Below are 27,947 nucleotides of genomic sequence, written 5' to 3'. Positions count from 1 at the left end.
ATAAGCATGTGATGGATTGGTGTCCCACCCAGCATTTGTTCCTGCCCTCCGGGGCTGGTTCTATCATTTCAGGTGACTGGACAGTGAGATCAATAAGGTCTTGCATAATATATCTATATCATTCCAATCTAGGTAATCCTAGAAGTACTGGGTGCAAAGTAGGACATGCCACCAGTCCATCAAAGTGCTCACTCCTGTTCCCACTTGAGCCAGTTTGGGTTTGTAAGTTAAGATATGTCTTTGAGATTAACCCCTGGGGTGTGGAAGTCCTTGAAGAAAAACACAGGGAGAACATGCAAGTTCCATGTACTCAAAGATGTGCCACCAGATTCCAACTAAAGTCCCTGGATCATTGAGATCTTAACTTCCATAACACAATATTCACATTCCAATTTGGCTCATCCCAGAAGTACGGGGTGCAAAGTAGGAAATGGCTCTGGACCTGACTCCAAATCATCAAAGGGCTATTGGAGGTCCCTTGAGGAAAACACAGGGAGAACATGCAAGTTCCATCCACTCAGAGATGTGCCACCAGATTCCAGCTAATGCTCTTGGATCCTTGAGGTCTTAACTAGCATAATAAAATGTTAACAATCCAATCTGGCTCATCCCAGAAGTACATGGTGCAAAGTAGGAAATGGCTCTGGACATGACACCAGTCCATCAAAGGGACAGTTTGCGTTTACTGGTTGAAATGCGTCTTTGAAAATAACCCTGGAGGGCATGGTGGTCCGTGGATAAAAAAACCCACAAAAGCCCCAGAAGAACATGCAAGTTTCTTGCATTCAATTATTGGCCACCAGATTCCAGCTGAAGTCCCTGGATCATTGAGGTCTTAACTTCCATAATACAATATTCACATTCCAATTTGGCTCATCCCAGAAGTACGGGGTGCAAAGTAGAAAATGACTCTGGACCCGACACCAAATCATCAAAGAGCTAACGGAGGTCCCTGGAGGAAAACGCAGGGAGAACATGCAAGTTCCATGCACTCGGAGATGTGCCACCAGATTCCAACTAATGTCCTTGAATCCTTGAGGCCTTAACTAGCATAAAAAAATGTTAACAATCCAATTTGGGACATCCCAGAAGTACAGGGTGCAAAGTATGAAATGGCTCTGGACATGACACCAAAGCATCAAAGGGCTAGTGGAGGTCCCTGGAAGAAAACCCAGGTAGAAAGTCAAAGATGTGCCACCAGATTCCAACTAAATTTCACTGGATCCTCGAGGTCTTCATTAATATAATAAAATAGTTGCATTCAAATTTGGGATATCCTAGAAGTACTGGGTGCAAAGTAGGAAATTGCTCTATGAAGTCCATGAAAGGGTTGACTCCTATTCCCGCTTGGTCCAGTTTGGGTTTGCTGGTTAAGATGCATCTTTGAAAGTACCCTGGGGGGTCGGAGGTCCCTGGAGGAACACACACACACACACACACACACACACACACACAGTTTACATGCAAATCCCACCCAGATGATGAGGCCTGTGATTTGAGGCCAGGTCTTGGGTTTGTGAGGAGTGGCGGTGGCCCCTGCACCAGAGCATGTCTCCCGCATTTCCATTTTTGTATAGCTGAGTGCAGGTACAGAGTGCTGTGACAAGTTCTCCGGTGAAATGCAATGACGTGAAGAAAGAGGAGATTTGGAACTGATTAACGCAAATGCAGCCCAGCGCTGTCTGCCCCCTTAATTGTTGAGCTACGGCCAAATTTGATTTTTCTCTTTCCAATATAACACTTAACTCACTAGCTACTGTTTCCGAAATGTCTCGACTGCAGCCCAGAGAGGAAAAGTGTGAAGGTTTTGTTTTGAATTGATATCCGCTTTAGCAGATTAGGTACACGTGGTAAGCTCGTCTATACCTGTTATTATATTTGTTTACGTTTCACTATAATATATGGAGGGCTACAGTAGACTCCCCTGATTTTGAAAAAAACCTGTTTGAGAAAAGTGAAAGGATTCATGGGGCCCCATGAGAGAGGAAGGGAAAGAAAAAAAGAAAAATCGAAAATTGCATGAAAAAGGAAACGCAACAGGAAGTTCCAGGGAGTGGTGATAAACATGACTGCTAATGGTTATTTCTAAGTGAAGGGGCAAAGGAAAGGTTAAAAATCGAGGAACATCTGCAGACATCTGGACCTGATGAACCTTCTTGCATCTGCCTTTTTTGTTTTTAAAGTTAATGCTGATGTATATATATATTTTTTTTTTTAGTCTTAAAACCTTGAGAGATTACAGTGGGACTACGGGATGCTGAGGATGGCGAGCTGTTCTGCTGACGTTATTGCTTGACTTCTGGAGGTGAGTTTGTGATTACTGCACTGATTTTGCTTTTTGAAATCTGATGGGTTTTGCCCCCCAGGCTCGAGTCCAAACAGCTTGAGAGAGTTTGGTTTATATGCTAGTTGGACCACCATCTGTGTTGTAGTTTCCGTTGTTCTCCTTGTGCCCGTGTGGCATTACTTTGGGTGAGTTTGTGTGTGTGTGTGCATGCATTCATGTGTTAGGGTTAGCTGGCACTGTATAAGCGTGTGATGGCATTTGTTCCTGCCCTCGGGGACCGGCTCTACCATTTCAGGTGAGTGGACAGCGAGATACATGAAGTCTTACATTATCTATATCATTCTAATCTAGGAAATCCCAGAAGTACTGGGTGCAAAGTAGGACATGCCACCAGTCTATCCATAAGCTCACTCCTGTTCCCATTTGACCCAGTTTGGGTTTTCTGATTAAGATATATCTTTAAATCTAGAGGGGCAGATTCTCTGGAGAAAAACACACAAGAACTGAGAACATACATTGGACAAACGAGGGCAGTCCACTCAGTCCATCAAGCTCGTTTGGAAAGAACAGAGAGAACATGCATGCTCCATGCACCCAAAGATGGGGCACTGGATTCCAACTAAAGTCCCTGGATCCATGAGGTCTTACATAATCCATCCATCCATCCATTTTCCAATCCGCTGAATCCGAACACAGGGTCACGGGGGTCTGCTGGAGCCAATCCCAGCCAACACAGGGCAGGAACCAATCCCGGGCAGGGTGCCAACCCACCGCAGGGTCTTACATAATAATATATAAAAATCTGTCCAATCTGGGTAATCCCAGAAGTACTGTGTGCAAAGTAGGATATGCCACCAGTCTATCCATGAGCTCACTCCTGTTCCCATTTGACCCAGTTTGGGTTTTCTGATTAAGATATATCTTTAAATCTAGAGGGGTAGAATCTCTGGAGAAAAACACACAAGAACTGAGAACATACATTGGACAAACGAGGGCAGTCCACTCAGTCCAAGCTCGTTTGGAAAGAACAGAGAGAACATGCATGCTCCATGCACCCAAAGATGGGGCACTGGATTCCAACTAAAGACCCTGGATCCATGAGGTCTTACATAATATAAAAATCTGGGTAATCCCAGAAGTACTATGTGCAAAGTAGGATATGCCACCAGTCCATCAAAGAGCTCACTCCTGTTCCCACTTGAGCCAGTTTGGGTTTGTCGGTTAAGATATGTCTTAGAGATTAACCCCTGGGGTGTGGAAGACCTTGAAGAAAAAGACAGAGAGAACATGCAAGTTCCGTGTACTCAAAGATGGGGCACTGGGTTCCAATTAAAGTCCCTGGATCCACAAGCTCTTACATAATATATCTATACTAGCTGCCACATAATCACGATGCTTGTTTAATGATTTTTAAGCACAGGGAAAGAAATGAACATTTGAAAAAATTCATCATTCAGTACGCACCGCCTGCTCATGTGCCGCCCCCAACTCCTCACCTGAGTCGCGTTCGTCTGTGTACGGTCCACATGCACGTCTGAGCCATGTTGACTTTTCATTGTTCTTTGTGGTTCCGGCTGCTTTTCTATATATAATCCACCAAGTCACCTGACCATGGTAGTAGCGGGGGGTTGTGGGGGGTGTGTGTACAAAGGGCAGGGACGTAATCAGTGGGAGCGTATGAGCCACACTTACTGGGAATTCCTCGTTCGTGGGGAGCAATTGCAAGCCCCGGTTTCCATCACAAATGAGGTTCAACGGCTTACCCACGCCTCTCTGCGCCGGGTAGACACACGTTGATCCATTCAGTGTAGTGCGCGTGCAGTACCGGACATCCAAAGGGCATCTCACGTGGCTGAAAGCCACTTGTCCTTCTTCATTTTCAGAATTAACCAGACAAATCGCTCCACCAACTAAGAGCGGCCATGCACCACCACCCACAGAATCGAGAAAGAGCTATCAATCTGTCAATCCTCTCCGTGTCCGAGCTGGGTGAGGTTTCTCTTGTTGAGTCAATTTAAGCGAAAGGCTCCACACCTGGTGGTGCCCTTCCATCAATTCCTTTTAAGTTTTAGCTTTGCAACCATACTCCCCCCGGAACCCAAAGACTTTGGTTACCCGGTTGGCTGCCTGGTGGGTCAAGGGAATGACGCCGCCGGATCGCCAGTTGGCATCGTTTATGGTCCGAAATACGACGGTATGTGACCGTCTTCAAACCTCGACTTTCGTTCTTGATTAATGAAAGCATTCTTGGCAAATGCTTTCGCTCTCGCTCATATTGTTTGCGTGCGTGGCTCTGTCGTGTATGTGCCATGGTCTGCTGCTTAGTGAATTGTTGATGGACTCGGCTCTGTCAGTTGGCGGGTGTTGCTCTGTCTTGCATGCGTCTTGCTTGCCATGGACTTAGTGAATTCTTAGAATTGCTGGGCGTGGCTCTGTGAGCTGTCGTCCTATCCCATGGTCTTAGAGTTGGTGGGCGTGGCTCTGTGTTGTCGGTGGGCGTGGCTCTGTTAGTATCCCATGGTTGTCTTGTCTGTTCTATCAGTTTAGTGAATTATATATATAGATCATTCCAATCTATGAAATCCCAGAAGTACTGGGTGCAAAGTAGGACATGCCACTGTGGTATAGCAGGTCAAAAAAAGGGCCAGGGTTTAAATCCGTACAGCCGTGTCGTTCTCCATGGGCACGATTGCACGGCCGCGGGGAGTTAATGGGGTAGTTGGAGTGAGTCGCACCTGCACATGTGGGTGCGATCATTCTCAATTGCTTCATTGGCTTCCTGCGGCGTGTGATTAAGGCGCTGCGCCCATGGAGGCGCGGGTGGATGTATATATACACGGGTTGGCACCAGGAAAGGGGGAATGAATCGAGAAATCGGGATGGACAGAGGAAAAGGAGGTTAAAGGACGGGAAAGAGCAGTCTTAGCAGGAGGATCTGGCCACCTGGAAGGAGGAACAGAATGAGCTGGGGCCCCGCGAAGGAGCGTTTGGTTGTGGCGTTCGCCCCCACTGAATGTTCGCTTGGAGTGGGATGAGCAAGGCAGGTGTCCTCCCGAGGGATCTGAGGAGCGACTACGTGAGCGCGAAGGAAGAAGGGAGGAGAGCCGACCTCGGGCGGTCTGGCCGTGATGTCCTTAAGGCAGACAAGATGGAGGTCGGCCGAAAGGAGCTCATTGCTGTTGGGTCTCCGCTGGATACGCGAGTTATGGGTGAGCTGGGGAGAATGACGGAAGGAGGTGTGCTAAGATCGTGAAGAGTGAGACTGCATTTTTAATCTCGGATTTTAAAGGATTTATTTATTGTTTTTATCCCCACTTTCCACTGTTTTTATGGATTATTTATCAAAACTGTGATGCATTGCACTTTTTGTTTGGACCCTTTTGATTTTTGTGTAATAAAAGCACTTTGGCATTTTTGCACTATCCCCTGGCTTCATTGGAGAATTGTCCTCCTTTGTCGGCTCATCTCTGATTACTGATGGTGTCGGGTTCAAGAGCTCCCAGCAATCGGATGGGAGCGTGGAGCGAACCCGCACTGTCACAGCCACCAGTCCATCAATGAGCTCACTCCTGTTCCCACTTGAGCCAGTTTGGGTTTGTTGGTTAAGATGCGTCTTTGAGTTTAACCCCTGGGGGTGGAGGTCCCAGAAGGAAAACACAGGGAGAACAGGCTGTACCATTTCAGGTGACTGGAGAACTTAACCCCAGATGTTGCTGGTCGATATCTACAGATGTGCTATAGAAAGCCAAAGAACCTGCCATTTTAACACACACACACAGTAGGGCCAATTCACCTACACTCCATGTCTTTGGGCCGTGAGAGAAAACCCACACAGACACGGAGAGAACATGCAAACTCCTGTCATTTATATTATGTTCATCAATTTGAGATACCTAAATGAAACCTTATATGTTTATGGACTTGTAAGGTATTTTAGCCAAATTATTTCCTTCATTGTAAAATTCTGGGCAGGCCAATGGTATAAACAGAGAGCTATAGGAGTTTCATGGAGTTAAGAGACCCTTTTGTCACATAATCAGCTAACGTTTTTTCTTAAGAGTGTCTTTAAATGCAAATCCATATTACTAACAGAGAATGGTAAACCGGATATGGAAGCAGGTACATGCCAATGGACGCAGGAGACATAGTAAAACAAGAGGAGTCAGCGCCCCGCCCCAGAGTGAAACAGGACAGATTACGGAGTCCACAAAGGTTCACAAATCAAACCCGAGATAGTAAGGAAACGCATCTGAAACCGAAAACTGTCTCGGCTCCAAATCCAAACAGCTCAACAACTAACACGGCTAGAGCAACGAGCCCGCATGGACAGATACAATGAACGTAGACGCCTACAACGCGCGTCTCAAACTGCGGAGGCAAAGCAGGCACGGGTTCAAAATGAAAGAGCTCAAGTGACCGTGATACAAAAACGAGCCCACGTGGATATAATTAATGAACGCAGGCGCCTACAACGCGCGTCTGAAATGCCGCAAACCAGGCAGGCACGGCTCCAAAAAGAAAGAGCTCGACTGACCGAGATACAAAGTGAAACGGGAAACACTACGGAGTGCGCAGTGGTCCACAATGCACCGCATAATAGTACGGAAGGAGCTCCGTATTAACAGTGGGGGGCCCCAGAGTGACATGGGCGAACGCTCCGTATTAAACGTACGTCATCCTCACACGTTCAAACTATACAGCATAGGTGAATCACATTACAGTGATGCATTATTGACAGTACAACCACAGAAATCGCTCCGTATTAACAGTAAGTGCAATTATTCATATTAATAACGGTACACAACGGAGAACTACTGGAGTCACGATCACGTCTCCAAAACTATACAGCTCCACTAACACAGGGACACCTACAACGCGCGTCTCAAACCACGGAAGCAAGGCAAGCACGGGTTCAAAACAACGCAGGCGCCTACAACGCGAGCCTGAAACTGCGGAAGCAGAGCAGGCACGGGTTCAAAATGCCGGGGGTAGGCGAGCGAAGCGAGCAGGGGCAGAGCCCCCTTCTAAATGAATAAACGAAAGCCTGCTAATACAGCCCAATTCCTACATATTTTCTGTGTAAACCCATGCAATAAAAAGCCCGGGGTCCTAGAAACTATTGAAATCATCAGGAAAAAAAATTAGAGATGTCAGGTAATTGAAAGGAACTACTCTGGGCATCCTCTCGCAGGTTTCATTTTGCCGACTTGCTCGCCTCGCTTGTATATTAGTGGCAGGAGGAAAAGTAAAAGGGAACCCGTTTGCCGATGTGCTCGTCTCTTTTGTTAAAGATTTTCTTTTCTCGGCAGTTTTACTTTGACAACAGGGTCGCTTTCTTCTTGCGACTCGTTAACTTGGGGCCGCCTTGCCAGCTCTTTGAGCTTTATGCTGTAGTAGCCTTGCACTTCTGGGCCGGACAGACAGGCACACTCACACACTTCCACGTGTAGACATTTAGTTTTCTGCTTCCTAGGATTCAGAGCCCTTACCCCGACCTCCACCTCTCACGTCTGGGCGGGACAGAGACGCACACACAGACGTTTATATACAAGATTGGCTCCTCTCAGGCACTTCTTTTTCTGAGACCATCTTGAAAACAGATGACCGTCCCCCTTGACCTTCTCAAATTTCTAAATTCACTGTTTGGTATCCAAACCCTTTATATTTCACTCTCCTCGGTCTTGATTCCTTTCACATGTCTCCCAGTTTTTTATGTAGGGGTCTACCAGAGAAGCAAAGTGAGTGGTGGGACCCCGACTTACAGCCTCACCTAAGGCAGCAAAAATGCCCCAGCCGGCCCTACATGTTCTCCATGTTCTAAAGTAAGGCATCAGCCATGCAACTCTAAAAAACCCAGTATCTAAGATGTCGGGTTCAAGGGCAGGGAAAACTGCTTGGAAGTAGAGCAGTGGGACCAAGTGTCCCAGTAGGGTAGTTCATAATTAATGTATATTTCGGATGTCCAAGGTTATCTCCATTCTGACATGAAAAGAAGGTGAAAGATGCAATGTTTTAGCTGTACAGGTGCATCTCAATAAATTAAAATTTCACCATCATGTCTGGCAAAGCTACTTTGTCTCAAAATAAATGAATCACGGGTTGGCCCAGGCCACCGAGCCACAACGTTTGTCAGTCTCCTCTTGGCATCACAGATGACTTGTGTGTTAAAAGAATGTCTATCTATCACATGGTGCCTTTCATGTCTGTCTGTCTGTCTATCATATAGTGCTTTCTATCTATCTATCTCTATCTATCGGTCGGTCGATCGTGCCTTTCACTCTATCTATCGGTCGATCGATCGTGCCTTTCACTCTATCTATCTATCCTCATCTCCAGACTTTGCTATCATTTTTTTATGGTTTTCTCTACTGGTATTACTGCTTTTTAATAAAAACACCCTGTTGCTTTTAACTTTCTATACTTTTGTCTTCATATCTGGAATGATTGAGGTAATATTTTAAGAGCACCTGAAGCAGTCGGGAAGTGGCATATGATCCAAACTACAAAGTTAACTGAGCTGCCGATTGAGGAGCTCTGTCCAATAATGATCAGTATGTTAAAGTGAAACATTCACTGGTTGGTACATGACCTATGGCCAGGGATGTGGAGCCTTTGTACTGTATGTTTGAATATATTTCTTGGATACCAAAGGTAACATTTAGGTCTGAGATATGATATCTAAGACGTCGCACGTTGTTCGTGCCTATGATAAGTAAGTCTCCTAGAGTACGAGGGAAAGCAGACTGTGCATGTGTTTGTTCATATGGTACTTGTGCGGGTTAAAGTACGAAAGAATAACATGCATGTGTATGTGTCTTTGATATGGTACTTAGAAATGATGACATTAGAGGATCAGCTCAAGTTGGACGGTTGGGAGACAAAGTCAGAGAGGCCAGATTGCGTTGGTTTGGACATGTGCTGAGGAGAGATGCTGGGTATATTGGGAGAAGGGTGCTAAGGATAGAGCTGCCAGAGAAGAGGAAAGTCTAAGAGGAGGTTTATGGATGTGGTGGGAGAGGACATGCAGGTGATGGATGTAACAGAACAAGATGCAGAGGACAGAAAGATATGGAAGAAGATGATCTGCTGTGGTGACCCCTAACAGGAGCAGCCGAAAGAAGAAGAAGATGGTACTTTTGTGGTTAGGGTCTGTGTATATGCGTATATCTGTGTGTGTGTGTGTTAATCTTAAGGTGAGACAGTAGACCAACCCGCTAACGGGGTTGTTGAAAATAAGTAAAGGGTATATAGAAGGAAATATCACTATAATACCGTCTCCACTCATTTGTTAGATTTTATATTTTTATGATTCTGTGTTGGGACTTTGACTTGGATTATCGTCGTTGCAGGCCGTTCTGTTTTGCCTTTGTGCTCTATAGAGGTTTATTATGGTTGGAATATATCTTTTATTTAAAAAAGATTTAGCATTATGCTTATTGTTAGCAAGAGTTTGACTGCCATATTCCCCCTCTAGTGGGCATTATTGGAAGTGCTTTGTAACTCTTTGGTGCTTGGGACTCTACGTTCACGACAGAGATGTAGAACATTTTACCAAAAAGTGCTGTAAAAAACTTCCTTGTAATAAATGCAATGAAAACTAACGAGGTAGTCATTGATTATAGGGGAAAATAAAGAAAAAGACCGACATATGGAAACAAATGGCGAACTATCCATCCATTTTCCAACCCGCTGAATCTGAACACAGGGTCACGGGGGGGTCTGCTGGAGCCAATCCCAGCCAACACCGGGCACAAGGCAGGAACCAATCCCGGGCAGGGTGCCAACCCACCGCTGGACACACACAAACACACCCACACACACACCAAGCACACACTAGTGCCAATTTAGAATCACCAGTCCACCTAACCTGCATGTCTTTGGACTGTGGGAGGAAACCGGAGCGCCCGGAGGAAACCCACGCAGATACGGGGAGAACATGCAAACTCCACGCAGGGAGGACCTGGGAAGCGAACCCGGGTCTCCTAACTGCGAGGCAGCAGTGCTACCCACTGCGCCACCGTGCCAATGGCGAACTAGTATTTTGATTTAGGGGTGGAGACTAATAAACAGGGTGGCACAGTGGCGCAGTGGGTGGTGCGGCTGCCTCACAATTAGGAGACCCGGGTTCGCTCCCCGGGTCCTCTCTGCGTGGAGTCTGCATGTTCTTCCCGTGTCTGTGTGGGTTTCCTCTCACAGTCCAAAGACATGCAGGTTAGTTGCATTGGAGATTATAAATTGTCCCTAGTGTGTGCTTGGTGTGTGTGTGTGTGCCTTGTGGTTGGCTGGCGCCTTGCCCGGGGTTTTTTTTCCTGCCTTGCGCCCTGTGTTGGCTGGGATTGGCTCCAGCAGACCCCGTGACCCTGTAGTTAGGATATAGCAGGTTGGATAATGGTTTGTTGGTTGACTAATAAACAGTTAAGATACAGTGAAAATGCTTTGGATACAGCTAACAAATTCCAGATAAGGCTGTCGCTCTTACGTGAAGTGAACGTCTATAGTGTGAACTGGCACATTCTTCACATGTTTTACTTATCAGTTCCGCAGAACATTTTTTTTCTCTTGCTTAACATGCCTGCCGAAGACAAAGTCAAACTCCAGTGTCTGATTAAAGCAGCGAGTCGGGTCAGTGTGGCACGAGTAAAGGTCAATGCAACAATTATATCAGGATCTGCGACTGTATTTATCAAGAGTCTCCGAGTAGGAAAACTGTACCCTAACGGGCTCAAAATTCTCAGAGGGCCTCAAATGTGGTCCCGTTCTTATCGATTTATTTATTTTATTTATTTTTTTAATCAATTTTCCTAATTTCTGAAACTACTCACTAGGATTTAGGAGAACTCGTGAGCTCTCCTCACTCTCTGGGAGCTGCCAGACAGTGGCGTTCAGGCAGAGATCGGCACACACATCCCAGGAAAGGCTGCATGTTTTGGAAATGCTGGACAGCAATGAATTCTTATAAAAGATCTCTATCTGAGAGAGACGGAATCATATTCATAACAAATCTTGTTAATTTCATGATTGATTCATCTACACATGAAGAAGCCATGCACTGCCAGCCAAAAATGAAAGTGTTGGTATTGTTTTGGCCACAGGGAAAATGTAGCTTTGCAACGGCAATGATTTGGGTATGTCCCAACCAACCATTTCTTCAATTTTTGCACCGAACTTTGATTGTCCTTACGATGCAATTAATAGAACATTTGAGCAATGTAGACGAGAACAGGCCATTCAACCACACACATCTCGCCAGTTCTGTCAACTTCATTCTTCCAAAATAACATCAAGTTGAATTTTGGAGGTAACCTAAGGACCTCCTGTCTACCACGTTACCTGGTCACTTATTCACATGTCTGTGGTTCTCTGTGTCAAGAAAAACGTTTTAATGTTTGTGCAAAATTTCTCCTTCACAAGTTTCCAACTGTGTCCCCGTGTTCTTGATGAACGCATTTTAAAGTCACCGTCTCGATCCACTGGTCTAATTTCCTTCATAATGTTAAACACCAGTCATGTCTCCTCTTCATCACTGTGAAGGCTCAGCTCTTTTAATCTTTCCTCCTAACTCATCCCCTGTAGCCCTGAATCAGCCTAGTTGCTTCTCTCTGGATCTTTTCTAGTGCTGCTATGTCCTTTTTGTAGCCCGGAGACCAAAACTGCACACAGGACTCCAGATGAGGCCTCACCAGTGTGTTATAAAGCTTGAGCAGAACCTCCTGTGACTTGTAGTCCACACATCAAGGCGCTATATAACCTGACATTCTGTTAGCCCTCTTAATGGCCTCTGAACACTGTCTGGCAGTTGATAGCGTAGAGTCCACTACAACTCCTAAATCCTTCTCTTGAGGTGGACTCTCGATTTTCAGACCTCCCATTGTGTATTCGACCCTCACATTTTTACTTCCTATGTGTAATTCTTTACATTTACTTACAATAAATGGTTAAACGTCTTAGCTCTTATCATCTTTCCTCATAATTCATCCCCTGTAGCCCTGGACTCATCCTAGTCACTCTTCTCTGGACCTTTTCTAGTGCTGCTATGTCCTTTTTGTAGCCTGGAGACCAAAACTGCACACAGGACTCCAGATGAGGCCTCGCCAGTGTGTTATAAAGCTTGAGCAGAACCTCCTGTGACTTGTACTGCACAAATCAAGGCGCTATATAATCTGACATTCTGTTTGCCTTCTTAATGGCTCCTGAACACTGTCGGGAAGTCAATATCTTAGATTCTACTACGACTCCTAATTCAACTTTCAGACCTCTGAGACAGAATTGGGCGCTGCTCTAATTAAACAAGTAATTGTGCAAGTTGTTTCATTACGCACATTCAAATCTTTTTCTCGGAGAGTCGCAGATGGAGCGATCCTTACGGATGACACTGCAGTTGTGGCCCACTGGGCTGGCTACTTTGAGCAGTTGTTCAAAGCTGATCCTCCGGCTAGAATGCTGGACCTCTCTGGGTCTGTGGTTCTTGAGGCTAATCCTTCAATTAGCTGTGAACCCCCCAGTCTCATTGAGATTGCACAGGTGGTGAACCCGCTGAGGGTAGGGAAGGTTGCAGGGATCTTGCGAGTGTCCTGATAAAAACCCAGAGTCAGGCCTTTAATGAGCTCTTGGGCATGGCCATTGGCAGTGTGTCAGTCTGCAGAGAGAGTGTCGACCTCGTTGAGGGATTTACTTACCTCCGCAGTGACATTCATGTGACTCTGGTGACGCTTCCTATGAAGTCAGTAGATGGGTTGGGAGAGCATGGGGGATCATGGGGTCGCTGGAAAAGGGGTATGTGGTGCTCCTGATGCCACTGCTAAAGGACGAAGGTCCAAGTCTTTTTAGAGTCCTGGGGCCTCATGTATAAACGGTGCGTACGCACAGAAATGTTGCGTACGAACCTTTCCACGCTCAAATCGCGATGTATAAAACCTAAACTTGGCGTAAAGCCACGCACATTTCCACGGTAACTCATTCCTTGGCGTACGCAATTTATCCGCCCGGTTTTGCAGACTGGCGGCACCCAGTGTCAAAGCAGTGCTACTGTTCCTGTGTGGTTACCCTTTCTTAGATCCACATCCACGGCGGCGGCTTTATCAAATACACTGAAATTAACCGCATATCGTTCATAAATTTAATGCATCTGATTGTAATTAACCTGTATCAATATAATGGTCCACAGAATGGTCAAACTACTGTTCCTGTGTGCTCATCCTTTCTTTCTTAGCTCCACATTCCTGACGCGGCTTTATAAATACACTGAAATTAACTGCATATTGTTTATTAGTGTAATGCATCTGATTGTAATTAACCTGTAGCAATATAATGGGCCAGGGAATAGCCATAGTATTCCAAATACCAGAACTGCTTTAGCGTTGTTACGCTCACTGCATCTTGTTCTTCTTTTTGCTGTTCCCGTTAAGGGTTGCCACTGCGGATCATCTTTTTCCATATTACTCTCACTGCACCACTCGGAGTATTTATATCACTGTATCTGAGTGTGAATCACAGCAGCAGATGATCGGAAAGAGAATGATCGGTATACAGTTTCAAGTACACACTACCTCAACCACGGCAAAAAGCGTCAAACCCTTTCCTGTACGGACCTCGCGTTTCACAAACAGTTTCATCCCAAGAACTATAAACGCACTCAATCACCTCACTGTAAACTTGCACTACAGTTATAATATTGCACAACCTGCGCCACTTTATAAAGCGCGTATGATGACACTATCATTTTTAAGATGAAATGCAGCAAAATATGTTGCTTATAGTATACAGATAAAACTTTAACTTCATTTAAATAATCTGTATTGCTAATAATTAAACGTGAGGACATGGTGCCGCAGCGTATAGCTACTTCAAGGATAGCTCCTGCCTTGCGCAGTATTTTTGCTGGTGCTGACGCGACACTGGAAGGATAGACGAATAGAATAATTAAACATGTACTACGAAGATATTTCAATGTTCCTTAAAAATTTTGAAGAATCGGCGTTCTAAGCTTACAAATGGCTTAACGTCTATTACAGAGCTGATTGTGTGGCGATTGGAGAAAGAAAAGTATGGACAGGAATTGGAGGTTAGTACGTTTGAAAGAGACAGTACTTCTGTAATAAATTATTTCATCGAAGGTCGCACATGGCGCAGCAAGCCTCTTGCGTGAGATATGAACAATCACTGCGCCACCGTGTTCCCATGTTTAATAACATGCTTTCATTCCTATCATCATGAAAATGATATCACGTATACATCTCAGTATTTTAATTATTCAGAGAGCTGTAATATCTCGAATGTAATGCATTCTGTGTCCTGAAAGAGAAAGAATGGAAGCACGTAGTGATTCACACACATAGAGCACATAAAAGATCGAACACAGAAAAAAGCATTTAACATGCTACTTGAGAAACTAGTAAAATAAACGATTTTAAGATGAAGTTTATGATGTTCTACTTTAATGGCAAAATAAACTACGTGATTAAAGTGGAAATTTCGAGATTAAAGTTGACATTTCGTGCTTTTTTCCCCACTGTGTGCCTGTGTTTTTTGTTTGTACCCTAATACGCTTTCATATGACACTCAGACGGTGGGCTACGACTTGCCTTTTCACAGCGACTTTAATATGTGATTTCTTTTTTATTTCGGGCACTGTGCGACTTTGTGAATTTGATCTTTCGAGTTTTTCCGACACTCTGTCACTCGATCAGCTTCCTTTTGTTGATTATACCACTGTTTAAACCAACAAATAGTACGTTTTTCCTTTGCCTCCACTTGGTATTCGCTGAAATTCTTATATTTTCCCCTGTGCTTTTCCCATTGTCTTTTCACAGAAGGCTATTTATATTGATTTGCATATTCAAAGAGGCGTAATTCTGGGAGGAGTTGGGGCGGGACAGAAGGCGCGTGCACGTGCGTTACTTTTCACGCAAATCGGGATTTATCTAGTGGAAGAATGTGAAAGTATGCGTGCGCACAGATTCCTGCATCTGGATTTTTCTGTGAGTACGCACAATCCCGCTTTTGTGCTTACGCCATGTTATAGTGTGAGTTCTATGCACGGCGTTATACATGAGGCCCCTGGTGCTTCCTGTTTGTGAGACATGGACACTATCCAGTAACCTGAGATGATGACTGGACTCCTTCAGTACTGTGTCTCTTTCGAGAATCCTTGGGTGCCACTGGTTTGACTTTGTGTTGTTCGTGGAGTCCCAAATGAGGCACATGACCTGCATTGTGAGAAAGCATCAGTTACGGCACTACGGCCATTTGGCGCATTTCCCTGAGGGAAACCGAGGGAGATCCTCATTGTTGGGGATCCGAGTGGCTGGACCAAGCCAAGGGGTCGCCCACATAACACCTGGTTGCGGCAGATAGAGGGTCATTTCTGGAGGGTGGGACTGGACTGCGTGTCTGCCTGGGGGGTTGCTAACCAGGACCCCGAGCTGTTTCACCATGTGGTGGGCGCGGCAGTGGGCTATATCAGTGCATGCTCCCCAACTTGTTATATTTGTTCTTGTGTCAACATGCACATGCATGCTGTTTCAGAGTTTATGTTGCAGTTTGATAAAATATTTCTTCTTCTTTCAGCTGCTCCCATTAGGGGTTGCCACAGCGGATCATCTTCTTCCGTATCCTCATGTCCTCGTCATCTTGCCTCTGTCACACCCGTCACCTGCATGTCCTCTCACACCACATCCATAAACCTTCTCTTAGGCCTTCCTCTTGCCTGGCAGCTCTATCCTTGGCATCCTTCTCCCAATATACCCAGCATCTCTCCTCTGCACATGTCCAAACCAACGCAATCTCGCCTCTCTGACTTTGTCTCCCAACCGTCCAACTTGAGCTGACCCTCTAATGTCCTCATTTCTAATCCTGTCCATCCTCATCACACCCAATACAAATCTTAACATCTTTAACTCTGCCACCTCCAGCTCTGTCTCCTGTGCCACCGTCTCCAGCCCATATAACATAGCTGGTCTTACTACCGTCCTGTAGACCTTCCCTTTCACTCTTGCTGATACCCGTATGTCACAAATCACTCCTGAGACACTTCTCCACCCATTCCACCCTGCCTGCAGATTTTGTTCACATATAACGCCTTTCCCAGGCACTTTCATGGCACTTATACAACAGGGCACTTGTACTTATCATTGTGTTCTGTCAAGATAAGCAAATCCAATCTGAGCAAAAAATTTAAATTGAGCACTGAAGCTTGTAATGTGAACGTCACGTAAATATACCGGCACCGACGTCTTTAATATAAATCAGACTAAGTAATGGGCCCAGGACAAACCCCTGAATACTCCATTGATGACCTCATTCTCCTCTTATCTGCAATTCTTTGTCTCAGGCCTGTTAACCAACTCGAGCTCCAATTTTGTAGGTCACCTCAGATGACGTCAAGCTTTTAGTTTCAGAATTAATCTTCAGTATGGGACGGGAGCAAAGGCTTTGTGAAAGTCAGTCACTTCTGTCGTATGCTTTGAATTTGTCAACTACTACAGTAGCCTGGTTAAAGAAAATCTAAAAGATTTGTTTGGCAAGATCAACCTCTCACAAACACACACTGACTTTTATTTGATATACAGTTGAACCTCGGTTATTGAACATAATTTGTTCCTAATGGCTGTTGAGGAACTGAATTGTTTGAAAACTGAAACCATTTTCCCTAATGGAAAATACAGTGAAAATCGTTTAACATGAAACTGAGGGGACTGAAATATTTTTTCATGTTAAAAGAATTTCGTGTTAAAGAATATTACAAAAAAACCACACAGTATATTCAACAAAATTAAGTTTATTAGAGTACATTTTATTTACATAGATATGTATATATGCATGTATTTAATAAAAATGGGAGCATTCTGAGATCTCGCTTGTTGGAACCAAACAAGTAAAGCCATCTCTAAATCCTCGTGCTTGGCCGTTCTCATCCGTTTTCACTCTGGCTCAAACTTACTCCGTTCAAACATTTCCGTAATTTGCTCTCTTTTTTTTAATTACTGTATTGTTGATAATGTAGAGTTAGCAATATCAAAATCTTTACAGATTTCCGTTTTCGTCTTCTGTTTTTGATCAACAGCCTTAAGAAGCTCCATCTTCATTTTAAGCGAAATAGCAGTTTGCTTTCCCCCTAAGCTCTTTGCTATTGTGCTCGTAAAAAAATTCTTCTAAAATAGAAAAAAAAAAACGCAAACCAAACTCACTGATTTTTACTCACACTGCGATGTACTTGTCACCGAATTCCAAGGCTAACTGATGAGAGATGAGATGTTTTTGTGTGGCGTTTGTAGGGGTGGAGGGTGAAAGTAGCTTAGATGAACAAAATTGGCTCGTGTCACAGGCTATTCCGAGGGTATTTCAAAGCCAAGTTAGCCTCCTTTCTACGAAACATGTGAAACCACCTCTCTTTCATTTCGCACCCCTCTTAAATCTCGCCTGCGCGGCTGGTGTTTTCCGTATTTTGTTCATTCCCAGAAGGGAAATCTCTTCGTGTTAAGCGATTTTCGTTTCGTGTTAAAAGAAAAACGTGCATGAAAATACATAGTAGTTTGTCGGGACCGTTGTATTATTTCGTGTTAACCGATATTTCGTCTTAAGCATTTTCACGTTAAACGTATTTCACTGTAGATTAATCCGTTCCCAAACCCCAGATGATTGCTTATTTCAACCTTTATAACAGTACTTCATGTGTAAAATCATAGACAGAAGCAATGAAAATGCATAAAATCTTACACAAAACAATAAACACAATACAGTGACCTTGAATGTGGCATGGTTGTTGGTGCCAGACAGTATTTCAGAAACTGCTGATCTGCTGGGATTTTCACACACAACCATCTCTAGGGTTTACAGAGAGTGGTCCGAAAAAGGCGAAAATATCCAGTGAGCAGCAGATCTCTGGGCCTTTTGGATGCCAGAGGTAAGAGAAAAATGGCCAGACTGGTCTGAGCTGATAGAAAGGCAAGAGGAACTCAAATAACCAACCGAGGTATGCAGAAGAACATCTCTGAACACACAACACGTCGAACCTTGAAGCAGGAGACCACACTGGGTGCCACTCCTGTCACCTAAGAACAGGCAACTGAGGCTACAGTTCCCACGGACTCACCAAACCTGCATAATAGAAGATTGGAAAAATGTTGCCTGGTCTGACGAGTCTCGATTTCTGCTGCAACATTCAGAATGTTGACAACATGAAAACATCCATCCAAAGTCAAAGTCAATGTGAACTTTACTGTCATCTCAACCATATACAAGTATACAGATAGATGAAATTGCGAAGCTCAGGGTCCACAGTGTAACAACATGACGTGCAAATAATAAATTAAAAATAGAATTAAAATTTAAATTTAAAGTTAAAACACAAACAAGACATTGTGCAAAGACAAAGAAGTAGCAGCAATATTGACGTGTAATTAGCAATGTGAACATTGATGCAATGTATGATATTTGCAATCTAGATACATATAGTCAATAGATATGTAATGTAATAAATAAATAATATAGTTAATACAGAAATGATCAGTGTATGATAATAGTTGTTTAAGATGTGTAAACAATGACAGGTCAGAATGTTTCAAAGCAGAAGGATATCAAAGTGCAAAATCCTTAAAGGTCAGTATGAGATGTTCAGTTCTTCTCTACCTGCACACTCGTCTTTACAGGACAGTGGCTCGCATGTATAAAAGTTCTGTTTTTAGTGGTGGTTGAGGCCGTGTGGAAGGTCCCAAGGGGCAGCCTGGTGTTAAGGAGTCTGACAGCTTGGGGGTAAAAACTCTCCTGCAGCCTGGCAGATCTGGCTCTGATGCTGCAGTATCTTCTCTTGGATGGCAGAAGTGTGAAAAGTCCATGTGAGGGGTGTAAGGGGTCCTGCTCAATGCTGCAGGCCTTGTGGACACTGCATTTGTAAAATATGTCCTGTAGTGAAGGGAGAGGCACCCCAATAATGTTCTCTGCTGTCTTCACTATCCTTTGCAGGCGCTTGCGGTCGGATATGTTGTAGTTGCCATAATAGAGAGTGATGCAGCTGGTCAGAACACTCTGTGGTGCCTCTGTAGAACATGGTGAGGATGGAAGGGGGAAGACTTGCTCGCTTCAGCTGCCTCAGGAAGTGTTGTCTCTGCCGGGCTTTCTTGATTAGTGATGAGGTGTTGTGTCCACGTAAGTTCCTCGGTTATGTGCACACCAAGGAACTTGGTACTCCTAACAGTCTCCACATGTAAACCGTTGATGCTGAGTGGGATGTGGGCAGGATGTGATTTTTCTGAAGTCCACGATTATCTCTTTTGTCTTGTCGACATTGAGAGATAGATTGTTGTCTTCACACCATGCGGACAGCCGTTCCACCTCATCTCTGTATGCTGTTTCATCATCCCCTGCTCATCAGTCCCAGCACCGTCATATCATCCGCAAACTTGATGATGTGGTTGGTGTTATGCGTGGCTGTGCAGTCGTGAGTTAGCAGGGTGAAGATCAGTGGACTAAGCACACAGCCCTGCGGTGCTCCAGTTCGCAGTGTGATGATGCTGGAGGTGTTTCAGCCCATCTGAACTGACTGGGGCCACTCTGTCAAGAAGTCCAGGATCCAATTGCAGAGGGTGATGTTCAGGCCCAACCTGCTCAGTTTTACAACCAGCTTTTGAGGGATGATTGTGTTGAAGGTGAAGCTAAAGTCTATGAATAACATCCTGACATATGTGTCTTTTTTTATCCAGATGTGTCAGAGAGAGGTGAAGGGCAGAGCATATGTATCAACGGTTCAGGCTGGTGTTGGTGGTGTAATGGTGTGTGTGGGGGAGATTTTCTTGGCACACTTTGGGTTCCATAGTACAACTGAGCATCATTTTAAATGCCACAGCCTACCTGAATACTATTGCTGACCATGTCCATCCCTTTATGACCGCAGTGTACTCCTGTTCTGGTGGCCACTTCCAGCAGGATGTCACAAAGCTCAGCTTATCTTGGACTGGTTTCTTGAACATGACAAATGAGTCCATTGTACTGAAATGGCCTCCACAGTCCCCAGATCTCAATCCAGTAGAGCACCTTAAGGATGTGGTGGAACGGGAGATTTGCATCATGGAAATGCAGCTAACAAATTTAGAAGCAATGCGTGATGCTGTCATGTCAATATGGAACAAAATCCATGAGGAATGTTTCCAGCATCTTGCTGAATTTATGGCCCAAAGAATTATGGCAGTTCTGAAGGCATAAAGGGGTCAAATAAAGTACTAGCAGGGTGTACCTAATAAAGTGGATGGTGATTGTATATTCCATCCATCCATTTTCCAACCCGCTGAATCCGAACACAGGGTCACGGGGGGGTCTGCTGGAGCCAATCCCAGCCAACATAGGGCACAAGGCAGGAACCAATCCCGGGCAGGGTGCCAACCCACTGCAGGACACATACAAACACACCAAGCCCACACTAGGGCCAATTTAGAATCGCCAATCCACCTAACCTGCATGTCTTTGGACTGTGGGAGGAAACCGGAGCGCCCGGAGGAAACCCACGCAGACACGGGGAGAACATGCAAACTCCACGCAGGGAGGACCCGGGAAGCGAACCCAGGTCCCCAGGTCTCCCAACTGCAAGGCAGCAACGCTACCCACTGCACCACCGTGCCACCCTGATTGTATATTACCATGCAAAATTATGGAAACAATGGAGAGAAAAAAAAAAACAAACAAATGTACATCTTTGAGGTTTAGGAGCAAAATCTGAGCATGGAGAAAATGTGCAAACTCCATACGGTGACTCGGCACAAGATGTGAATTTGGGACGCTTCATCCCACTGTCTGCTGCTCCTTTGGTCTGAATATATACAGTACAGTTTGTTTCGGTTTTCGTCAGTGTGACTTTAAGTGGTTGGTATTTCTGGATTGAATGAGGGGCCGATGCTGGGAATTTTCTATATTTGTGTTCCGTCTGAGGGGCGGCGTCGGGGCGTCCACTACATCCATCACTCTTCACTTGATGTTGCTCTTCGCTGTCCTCCCCAGACCTTCTGCTTACATTTACGCCTGCCATTCACCTACACATTGCTGGTCTTAACTGCTTCATCTGTCTCACTATTCCTTCTAACCACATTTCTTACTGCCACGTTTCGTTCTTCCTTCCTTCCTTCCTTCCTTAGTGTTAATGTCTCTCAATATATCACTCATGTTTATCTTAATGATCTTCCTGAGCTTTCATTTCACACACCCAGCTAATAGATCTCCTCTATGGTTGAGGATGTGACTGTGGACTTCATCATCACACCTTCATCTGTCTGAAAAGTCCATCCATCCGGTCTTGTCAACTTCATGAAATTATTTGCATGTCTGCTCCGATCAGTTAACAATAATACCCACAGGAGACCACTCTCACACATATTGACACGCACACACACACACACAGAGTATACGGTGCCTGTAGAAAGTTTTAACATTTTGGTACATGTCATTGAATCACAGTGTATACTTAATGTGATATTTTTCTTAATCTGTTCAGCCAAAAAAGACTCTATAATGTCAAAGTGAAAACCGATCTCTGCAGAGTGGTCTAAATTAAATGCAAATATAAAACACAAAACAGCTGATGGCATAAGTATTCACTCGCAAAACACCTCCAAGTCAGTGTTTAAAGCCAGAAGTAAACGAAGACTTTCCTGATGTTTACCAATGTGTTTCCTCTCAATTAAGAGCAGAGTTTGAACTGTGAAGCTGATTGCAGAAGGTGAGCTTTCCTAGACATTTTTAAGAGAGAAGTGCTGTGTGATTTGAAACGCGTGTCATATTGCTATTTAACGGATGCAGGAAGAATGGACGAAACACCGGGGGTGACCAATTTGATTTCATTTTGAAGCCAGTCATGCCTGTATTAAAGGGCACCTAAATATTAGTGTATACAGTCATCCCTCACCTATCGCGGGGGTTACGTTCCAGAGCCCCCCGCGATAGGTGAAAATCCGCGAAGTAGCGACCTATATTTTATTATTTATACATATTTTAAGGCTTTATAAACCCTTCCCACACTCTTATAAACCTTTCTCACTCTCTTGTTAACCTTTCCCACACTCTTATAAACACTTCCTATGCTCTTAAACACTTTCTACATTCTTAAACACCGCAGACCAACACTGCACGCTGCGATCAGACGTCAATATGTCTGCACTCGCTTTGTGAAGGGGGGCAGCTGAACTCACGCTGAGCAGAAATGGACTTTGTGCTGCTTCTGCCAAAATGCCTGCTTGTCGCTCTGCGCGTTCGGGAGGAGGAGGAGGAGGAGGAGTGGGGGTGTGTGAGGGCTGAACGCACGTTAGCTCAAACCCCCCTTCCCGAAGGTGCAGTAAGCTCCTGCCACTTCGCATTGTCAAGGGGGTGGGGAGCTGAATGAACGCGAAGGAGAAGTGGACTTTGTGCTGCTTGTCGCTCTGCGTGTCAATAATTTAAAAGCCTGTACAGCACCTATTTTCCTGTCTCACTGTCTTGTCTTGCGTGAAGTTAAAATGTTTTATAATAGTGAGATGTTACTCATATCCTTAGCCCGACATCCACATATCATATGTGTTAACACAGTGTGTTTTATAAGTTTACATGTGTTTAAAGCATGTGGGATGGGTATTTTAAGGCTTAAACTATAAAAATGTTTGTTTATATGGTCTTTCTATATCGCGGATTTTCTCCTGTTGCTGATGGGTCTGGAACATAACTTCCACGATAGGCGGGCAATCACTTGTATTTAAAAACCCGTGAAGTCGTGAATCCGCAAAAAGTGAACCGTGAGGGATTACTGTATCTATATATATATATATATATATATATATATATATATAATTTATTTATTTATTCATGGCATTCGTAGTCTGAATCACAATCTGATTGTATGGGTGGTTACCTACCAGGTAACGCTTGTGGTTGGTCAGCAAGTCGGCTAACATCTGCCACGGTGCCCTCTTTCAGTTGCGAGAAGCAGATCATACATGCTGTCAAATGAATGAACCACATGCTGTGGCGCAACATTAGAGGCTTCGCCACAAGCGCTGACGTCCGAGGTTCGATTCCCCGAGAGGGGGGTGCAGTGAGTGTGTACACCTGATGAGCCCAGAATTAGGGCGAAACATGTGTCGCATACTCTTTGCGTTATTTGACAGTAAACTATTTCAACCATACATACATACATACATACACAGTTTGTATGGTCTGGAACGGATTAATTGTATTTACAGTACATACAATCTTATAGGGAAATTACGTTCGGGTTGTGTCCAGAGATTTGGAACGAATTACAGTCGTGACCAGAGGTACCACTGTTTTTATGTTTTAGTGCTAATGACTAACAACAGAGATGCAGTCTGGACAGTTAATCAGCAGCTTTAGTCAGGGTGTGCTAAACTGAAGTCGTGAGTCTTCAGCCAGGATTTGAAAGCGGAGACCGAAGGTTAGGCGGTATACGACAGTGGGCGCTCCTTTTAAGCTGAACCTAGGAGTACGTCCGGTGACACTTTGTGGCTTGTTGTGGCTCTTCTGGGTTGTGCAGAAACCAGGAAGGTCATGCCCCCCTGGCAGCACCCTCTACCGTCACCCAAGGGCTGCACTCCAGAACTCCCAGTTCCCATGGACCCTGCAGGTCTCACCACTCCATCCTTCCTTCCGGTATCAGTCAGGACAGACATTTTAAGCCATCCCGGCCATATAGTGTCTGCAATCTGGCCATCCTTTCATTATGGCTTCCCAGCCGGGCGAGAAATCCTTCTCCATCCTGGCCGGGATGCCCATCTGTCCTCCTGGGCACTTATAGCTGAAAACTCTATGTATGTAAATTAAAAAAAAATAATAATCTTTTCGTATTCCTTATATTCCTAATTAATATTTTTGTTTCTTTACAGATATAAATGAACTGACAGAATATAAAAGATCCCTGGACGAGACCTATGTTGACGTAGCTGGTTATTCAAATTGCCCCAGGACTTCTGTTGCCAAGATGAGGATTAGCCGCAGATATGAGACTGTTGCCCTCTTCCTAGTTGGCTTTGTGTGTCTTGCGATTCTCCTATTTACCGATAACTTTGACAGTCTGTCGGGTTTTCATGACGAACAGTCACCTCCGCTGCAGAATGAAAGGCTGCTGGCCAACGATACCCTTGATGGGCCTCCCATAATCTTCCAAGAGATTCCTAAATGCACAGAGAACATGTCTTCGGCAAACATCTCTGGATTCTCCCAGCTTCCCAATCATATCAAGGATTTTTTACGCTACCGTCATTGTCGCCATTTCCCCATTTTAATTGACGCCCCCGAGAAGTGTGGCAAGACACCCAAAGACTCTTCCAACGTTTTCCTCCTGCTCATGATTAAGTCCTCGCCATTGAACTACGATAGGCGGGAGGTGATCCGAAAGACTTGGGGCAGAGAACGATTAGAAGATGGCGTCTGGATTCGTAGGATCTTTGTCTCCGGTGTCTCGGGAAATGAAGTGGATGCCCACAGGTATGGCTCGCTTTTACAAATAGAGAGCCTGGAACACAACGACATTTTGCAGTTTGACTTTATCGACTCCTTCTACAACCTCACGCTGAAGCAGATTCTGTTCCTACAGTGGATGGAATTGCGGTGCCCTCACATCCACTTCCTCCTCAATGGGGACGACGATATTTTTGCCAATACTGACAATATGGTAGAGTTTCTGAAAGGCCAGAAGGAGAATGACGGGGACAAACATCTCTTCACCGGCCACTTGATTAGTCACGTTGGCCCCATTCGAGAAGTCCACAGTAAATATTACATTCCCGTGCAAGTCCAAGAATCCAATTCTTATCCTCCATACTGTGGTGGCGGTGGTTTCCTCCTGTCCAGGTTTACAGCCAAGACGATCCACAATATGTCGCATGGGATCGAGTTATTACCCATCGATGACGTGTACATGGGCATGTGCTTACAAAAGGCGGCTTTAAAGCCCACATCCCATAACGGGGTCAAAACTGCGGGCTTCCATGTTCCTTCTCAGACCCTTGACGCCTTTGATCCCTGCTACTACCGTGAACTGCTTTTAGTACACCGATTCCTGCCCCACCAGACTGCTGTCATGTGGGCTAAAATCCACAATCCTCATGTCAAGTGTGGCATCTCGGTGACCCACGAGCTTCCCAAATGACGTTCCACAGTGGTGCAACTCGAAAGTGCTGATTAGTGAAGTGCGTGGACTGTTTAATTTCTACTGTAATAAATTTCCCAAAAGGCTTCTGCTCTCAGGAATCAATGCCATGATGTGTATCTGAGGCCCTCCGCTATCAAAACTTGGAATCACTTTTTGAGTTCATAGAAGTTAACTCTTGAAACCAAACTGAGCTTTGGTCCCTGGTCCAATCTGTGAAACTTTCACACCGTGCAATATAATTATTATTTTTTTTTTTTTCATCTGGGTGGTCTCAACTTTTGGTGGCAGAATTGTGGAAGAAGAGCTTCTGTGGGTGCCCTGTGGTGTTGAAATTCTGAATGTAGCCCGGAGTATGGGGGTGGAAGGGGTAATGATTACCCAGGACCCACTAGGATTGGATTAGTCGGAGCCTGGACTTGTTTTTGAGAGGATGGGGGCCCACAGAGACTGTATCTATATTGGGCCCAGTGCTCTGTGATACACCCCTGGCCGGAGTTTTGACAAAATAAAACGATCAAAAGACAAAAGAAAACATTTTTTTATTTTATTCTGTATTTCATCACATATGTTTGCAGCTGGCACTTTAAGTCTAATGAGTAAGTGAAGTTTACATTTTGCCTTACTGCAGCCTGGAGATGATGTGGGTGGATCATGGGGGGTGTAATATGTCCGTCATATTTGATTTTAGCGAATCACGTTGTTGCTCGCACACATCAATCAATCAATCAAAAGTTTGTTTTTTAAAGCCACTAATCATAAATGATAGTTGTAAAAATTGTTTGTGTAATCGCAATTACTACACTCAATAGTTACTGTTCCATAAGATTTTGGCACTGGTATGCTGCAGTCAAAGGCGTATCTTAAGATATAGCACTCCATCTTGTGTATTGTCTACCTCAGTGAAAGGACAGGCATCTGTCTGTGTGTCCATTTTGACTGCGTAGGTCTCTGTCAATCCAACAGGTGGCAGCATTTTATAACATTTTTAGTAATGAAATGCGTTGCACTTATCATTCAAACAGATGGCATGTCACAAACCTTTGTAGTAATAAAACAAATTGCATTTGATCATTCCAACTGGTGGTGCATCACAAACTCAATAAAATGCATTGCATTTGATCATTTCAACAGGTGGTTGGGTGCATCACAAAACTTTTTAGTAATAAAATGCATTTTATTTGTCATTTCAACAGAGGCACATCACAAACATGTATAGCAATAAAGTTGCATTGCAAATGATCATTCCAACAGGTGGTGCATCACAGACATTTTTAGTAACAAAATGCATTGCATTTGACCATTCCAACAGATAACGCATCACAAACATTTTCAGTAATAAAAATGCATTTTATTTGTCATTTCAACAGAGGCACATCACAAACATGTATAGCAATAAAGTTGCATTGCACATGATCATTCCAACAGGTGGTGCATCACAAACATTTTTAGTAATAAAATGCATTACATTTTCCACTCACAGATGATGCATCACAAACATTTGTAGTTATAAAGTGCATTACATTTGACCATTCCAGCAGGTGGTGCATCATAGACATTTTTAGTAATAAAATGCATTGCATTTGACCATTCCAACAGATGACGCATCACAAACATTTGTAGTTATAAAATGCATTTCATTTGACCATTCCAGCAGGTGGTGCATCACCGACATTTTTAGTAATAAAATGCATTACATTTTCCACTCACAGATGATGCATCACAAACATTTGTAGTTATAAAGTGCATTACATTTGACCATTCCAGCAGGTGGTGCATCATAGACATTTTTAGTAATAAAATGCATTGCATTTGACCATTCCAACAGATGACGCATCACAAACATTTGTACTTATAAAATGCATTGCACATGATCATTCCAACAGGTGGTGCATCACAAACATTTTTAGTAATAAAATGCATTACATTTTCCACTCACAGATGATGCATCACAAACATTTGTAGTTATAAAGTGCATTACATTTGACCATTCCAGCAGGTGGTGCATCATAGACATTTTTAGTAATAAAATGCATTGCATTTGACCATTCCAACAGATGACGCATCACCGACATTTTTAGTAATAAAATGCATTTTGTGTCATTTCAACAGAGGCACATCACAAACATGTATAGCAATAAAGTGCATTGCATGCGATCATTCCAACAGGTGGTGCATCACAAACATTTTTAGTAATAAAATGCATTACATTTGTAACTCAAACAAATAAGGCATCACAAACATTTTGTAGTTATGAAATGCATTGCATTTGATCATTCCAGAAGGTAGTGCATCACCGACATTTTTAGTAATAAAATGCATTGCATTTGTCATTCCAACAAGGTGGTGCATCACAAACATTAACACTGCTTTTACGAGTCCTATGGCAAATTCTATATAACAGAGACATACGCATTGCTTGGTGCACTGCAAACGTTAACACTGAGGGCTACATCGATCATTTAGATTTCAACCCATCTTAGGTGGGTAGCACAGTTAGTTGCTTAATAAAACAACAAAGTGGGTTGTTTTTGTTTGCTATGA

The 27,947-nt window shown here is 44.1% G+C and overlaps 1 protein-coding gene across 2 annotated transcripts in view; it reads left to right on the top strand.

Annotated features, from left to right (window-relative positions):
• Positions 1 to 27,249, top strand: part of LOC114662878 (N-acetyllactosaminide beta-1,3-N-acetylglucosaminyltransferase 3-like) — a 107,302-nt gene extending 80,053 nt beyond the window's left edge. For both annotated transcript variants that reach the window (XM_028816589.2, XM_028816588.2), the window contains exons 3-5: positions 2,219 to 2,305; positions 24,139 to 26,537; positions 26,832 to 27,249. In XM_028816589.2, coding sequence (XP_028672422.2) covers positions 24,234 to 25,403 — 1,170 coding nt within the window. In that variant the 5' untranslated portion in view covers positions 2,219 to 2,305; positions 24,139 to 24,233 and the 3' untranslated portion in view covers positions 25,404 to 26,537; positions 26,832 to 27,249. The remainder of the gene's footprint in view (positions 1 to 2,218; positions 2,306 to 24,138; positions 26,538 to 26,831) is intronic.
• Positions 27,250 to 27,947: the final 698 nt, after the last annotated feature.

The sequence above is a fragment of the Erpetoichthys calabaricus genome, chromosome 12, assembly GCF_900747795.2.
Source record: "Erpetoichthys calabaricus chromosome 12, fErpCal1.3, whole genome shotgun sequence".
NCBI classification, from domain to species: Eukaryota; Metazoa; Chordata; class Cladistia; order Polypteriformes; family Polypteridae; genus Erpetoichthys; species Erpetoichthys calabaricus.
This window is presented reverse-complemented; position numbering and strand designations above follow the sequence as displayed.